Source organism: Platalea leucorodia (genome assembly GCF_965183815.1).
Source record: "Platalea leucorodia genome assembly, chromosome: 19".
Classification (NCBI taxonomy): Eukaryota; Metazoa; Chordata; class Aves; order Pelecaniformes; family Threskiornithidae; genus Platalea; species Platalea leucorodia.
The window spans coordinates 6,118,464-6,123,240 of record NC_138841.1 but is presented as its reverse complement, the minus strand read 5'-3'; the positions used below and the strand labels follow the sequence as shown (position 1 = coordinate 6,123,240).

The window sequence follows — 4,777 nt, the reverse complement described above, 5'->3', positions numbered from 1 at the left end:
GGGCTGTTGGGGCGAGTACTGGGCGACACTGGTGATCCCCCCCCCCCGCCATAGGCCCTCGATTGAGGCTGCCTGCCCCCGCAGGCCAGCTCGATTTCCCCGCCCGGCTGCTCGGCCGTCGGCTGGCCGCGCCTGGCGCCATCGGCACGCCACTGGCCGCGCCTGCGCGTTCCGCTGTCGCGTTGGCCGCGGAGGCGGAAGCGACCCCGCGCATGCGCAGCGCCGCCGGGACCGGGAGCGGGGGGGGGGGGGGGGCGCCGCCGCCATGACCAACGGTGAGCGGCGGGGGGCGGCGGGGCCGCTCGGGGTCCCCCGGGGCGGCGGGGGGGGGGGGGGGGTGCGCTGGTCGCTCGGGCGCCGGGTCCCTCTGGGGGGGGGGGAGCTGGGAGGTCTGGGGGCGGCGGGGGCCCCTCGGTGGTCTCGGTCCCTTGGGGGGGCGCGGAGGCGGGGGTCACCGGGCAGGGGGAGCTGGGGGGGCCGGGGTCCCCTAGGGGGGGGTGGGGGCTGCGAGGCCGGGGTCCCCTTCAGGGGGGAGCTGGGGGGTCTGGGTCCCTTGGGGGGGAAGAGGGGACTCGGAGGCGGGGGTCCCCGGGCAGGGGGAGCTGCGAGGCCGGGGTCCCTTTAGGGGGGACTGGGAGGCCTGGGTCCCTTTGGGTGGGGGGACTGGGAGGCCTGGGTCCATTTTGGGGGGGCAGGTGGGAAGTCCAGGTCCTTTGCGGGGTTGAAGCTGGGCAGCCAGCGTCCCTTTAGGGGGGAACTGGTCCCTTTGAGTGGGGGGACTGGGAGGTCTGGGTCCCTTTGGGGGAGACTGGGAGGCCTGGGCCCATTTTGAGGGGGAACTGGGAGGCCTGGGTCCATTTTGGGGGGCAGCTGGGAAGTCCAGGTCCTTTGCGGGGCTGAAGCCGGGAGGCCTGGGTCCCTTTAGGGGGGACTGGGAGGCCTGGGTCCCTTTAGGGGGGATTGGGAGGTCTGGGCCCATTTTGGGGGGGACTGGGAGGCCTGGGTCCCTTGGGGGGACCCGGGGTGCGCGGGTGCCGGCGGCCCCCCCGGTTAAGCCCGCCCGCAGTGTACTCGCTGGACGGGCTGCTGGTGTTCGGGCTGCTCCTGGTCTGCACCTGCGCCTACCTGCGGAAGGTGCCGCGCCTCAAGGCCTGGCTGCTCTCCGAGAAACGCGGCCTCTGGGGCGTCTTCTACAAGGGTGAGACGGGGCCACGGGGGCCGGGAGGGGGCCACGGGGGCCGGGAGGGGGCCACGGGGGTCTGGGAAGGGGCCACGGGGGTCTGGGAAGGGGCCACGGGGGTCTGGGATGGGGCCACGGGGGCCGGGATGGGGCCGCAGGGGCCGGGATGGGGCCACGGGGGTCTGGGATGGGGCCACGGGGGCCGGGATGGGGCCACGGGGGTCTGGGATAGGGACACAGGGGGCCAGGAGGGGGACATGGGGGCCGGGACAGAGACATGGGTGTCTGGGACAGGAACATGGGGTCTGGGACAGATGGGGCCACGGGGGCCGGGATGGGGCCATAGGGGTCTGGGACGGGGCCACGGGGGCTGGGAGGGGGCCATGGGGGTCTGGGATAGGGACACAGGGGGCCAGGAGGGGGACATGGGTGTCTGGGACAGGGACATGGGTGTCTGGGACAGGAACATGGGGGTCTGGGGTGGATGGGGCCAGGAGGGGGCCACGGGGGTCTGGGATGGGGATATGAGGGCCCAGGACGGGGCCAAGGGGGGGCTGAGATGGGGCCATGGGGGGCCAGGAGGGGAACATGGGGGCTGGGACAGGGACATGGGGCTCTGGGACAGGGACACAAGGAGCCGGGAGGGGGCCATGAGGGGCCCGGAGGAGGCCACGGGGGTCTGGGGCCACGGGAGTCTGGGATGGAGACACGAGGGTCTGGGATGGGGACATAGGGGTCCATGGGGGTCCGGGATGGGACACGAGGATCCGGGATGGGGCCACAGGGGGCCGGGATGGGGCCACGGGGGTCTGGGATGGGGCCACGGGGGTCTGGGATGGGGACACAGGGGTCTGGGATGGGGCCACAGGGAGCCGGGATGGGGCCACGGGGGACGGGATGGGGCCATGGGGGTCTGGGATGGGGCCACAGGGGGCCGGGATGGGACACAGGGGTCTGGGATGGGGACACGGGGGCCGGGATGGGACACAGGGGTCTGGGATGGGGACACGGGGGATGGGATGGGGCCACAGGGGTCTGGGATGGGACACAGGGGTCTGGGATGGGGACACGGGGGCCGGGATGGGACACAGGGGTCTGGGATGGGGACACGGGGGATGGGATGGGGCCACAGGGCTCTGGGATGGGACACAGGGGTCTGGGATGGGGCCACGGGGGCCGGGTCGGGTCCCCGGGGGTCCGGCCCCAGCACGGGGCACCCCCCGCGCCCACCCCAGCTCACCGCGCTCTACCCCGACCCCGCAGCTGCCGTCATCGGCACCCGCTTGCACGTGGCCGTGGCCGTCTCCTGCGTCCTGATGGCTTTTTACGTCCTGGCGGTGAAGTGACGCCGCGGGGACCCGCCGGGAGCGACGCCGACGACCACAGACCCCGGTACGGACCCCAACCGCCCCGCCACCAGCCCGGGGCCTGCCGGTGGGGAGCCGCCATGGCCCGGCACCCTGCTTGAACCCACCGCGTCCCCCGCGGCGGGGCCGGGCGGCCACGGGGGCCACGAGCCGTCGGAACGGGGGAGTTCCCGGGCGCACGGCGGGGCGAGGGGCTCGGCACGGCAGCCCCTCGGCGAGGGGGAAGATGCAGCCGCGCCCCGTGGGCGCCTTCTCCCGACGCCGAACGCCGCGGCCCCGCGGCCGATGGGGCACGGTGGGGGCTTGGGGGGGCCGGCGGCGGGCAGGGCCCCCCCCGCCAGCGGGGTCTCCCCTGGGAGCACGCGGGGGCCCTAGCGGGGGTCTTCCCCCCCCCGTAGCTGCGGGGTTTGTGACCCCCCCCCCGGTTTGTAAACGCTGGATTGCGACGTGCGAATAAAATGGGGGTTCCCCTGCGGGCAGCGATGGCTCCCTCCTGGGGGACGGGGGCTGCTGTGGGGCGGGGGGCTGCTGTGGGGCTGGGTGCTGTGGGGCGGGGGGCTGCTGTGGGGCTGGGTGCTGTGGGGTGGGAGAGTCCTGTGGGGTGGGGGGCTGCTGTGGGGCTGGGTGCTGTGGGGTGGGAGAGTCCTGTGGGGTGGGGGGCTGCTGTGGGGCTGGGTGCTGTGGGGTGGGAGAGTCCTGTGGGGTGGGGGGCTGCTGTGGGGCTGGGTCCCGTGGGGTGGGGGCGTCCCATGGGGTGAGGGGCTGTGGGGTGGGGGGTCCCATGGGGTGGGGGGCTGCTGTGGGGCTGGCTCCTGTGGGCTGGGGGCGGGTCCCATAGGGTGGGGGGCTGTGGGGTGGGGGGGTCCCATGGGACAAGGGGCTCCCGTGGGGCTGGCTCCCGTGGGGTGGGGGGTCCTGTGGGGCGGGGGGCTGTGGGGTGAGGAGTCCCATGGGGTGGGGGGCTCCCGTGGGGTGGGGGGCTGCTGTGGGGCTGGCTCCTGTGGGGTGAGGGGGTCCCGTGGGTGGGGGGCGCCGTGGGGCGGGGGGCTGCAGGGTGAGGGGCGGGCGGGGGGCACACGCGTGAGGCTGGGCACGCTCGCCTGGCGCTCGGAGGGGCGAGCGGTGCGAATGCGAGGCTGCAAGCGGGGCTGGGGGTGCACGGACACACGGGGACACACGGGCACACATGGGGACACACGGGGACACACGGACACATGGGGACACACGGGCACACATGGACACACGGACACAGGGACACACGGGCACACACGGACACACGGGCACACACGGGCACACGGGGACACACGGGGACACACGGACACACACAGGGACACAGGGGCACACATGGACACACACGGACACATGGACACACATGGGGACACACGGACACACAGACACATGGACACATGGGCACACACGGGCACACGGGGACACACGGACACACACAGGGACACAGGGGCACACACGGACACACACGGACACACAGACACATGGACACATGGGCACACACGGACACGTGGGCACACACAGACACACGGGCACACACGGACACACACGGACACACACGGACACACACGGACACACGGACACACACGGACAGTGTCGGGGGCACGAGTGGGCAGGGGCGTGCGCCCAGTGCACACGTGGGTGCATGGGGGGGGGGTGTATATAGGGGGGATGTGTATATGGGGGGGTGCATATATAGGGGGTGCCTGTATATAGGGGGTGTATATAGGGATGTGTGTGTATGGGGGGGTGTATAGGGGGGTGCGTGTATAGGGGGTGCGTATATGGGGGGTGCATATAGGGGGCTGTGTATATAGGGTGTGGGTGTATATAGGGGGTGTAGATGGGGGGGGTGTGTGTGTGTGTGTCTGGGGGGTGCATATAGGGGGGTGTGTATATGGGGGGGGTGTATATAGGGGGTGTACATAGGGGTATATGTGTGTGTATGGGGGGGCGCACACGTGTGTGCTCGGGGCGGGTCCTCCCGCCGCCAGGGGGCGCGCTGGCGGGGGGCGCGGCCCGCGCCGCCTCCTCCCGTCGTGCCCCGCGCGGCCGCTCTATAAAATGGCGGCGCCGGGGGCGCGGGCCCGGGCGGGCGGGGCGCGGCGGCGCGGGCGGCTGCTGGGCGCGCGTGGGCGTGCGTGGGCGTGCGAGGCGCGTGCGTGGGCGTGCAAGGCGCGTGCGTGGGCGTGCGAGGCGCGTGCGTGGGCGTGCAAGGCGGGTG

General features: G+C 73.1%; 1 protein-coding gene across 1 annotated transcript; it reads left to right on the top strand.

Moving 5' to 3' along the window:
- The first annotated feature begins 191 nt into the window (after nucleotides 1-191).
- TMEM167B (transmembrane protein 167B) lies at nucleotides 192-3,026 on the top strand. The gene is made up of 3 exons (XM_082329981.1): nucleotides 192-275; nucleotides 1,067-1,198; nucleotides 2,444-3,026. Exons 1-3 carry the CDS (start codon nucleotides 266-268, stop codon nucleotides 2,524-2,526), a joined length of 225 nt encoding a protein of 74 aa, XP_082186107.1. The 5' UTR covers nucleotides 192-265; the 3' UTR covers nucleotides 2,527-3,026.
- The last annotated feature ends 1,751 nt before the right edge of the window (nucleotides 3,027-4,777 follow it).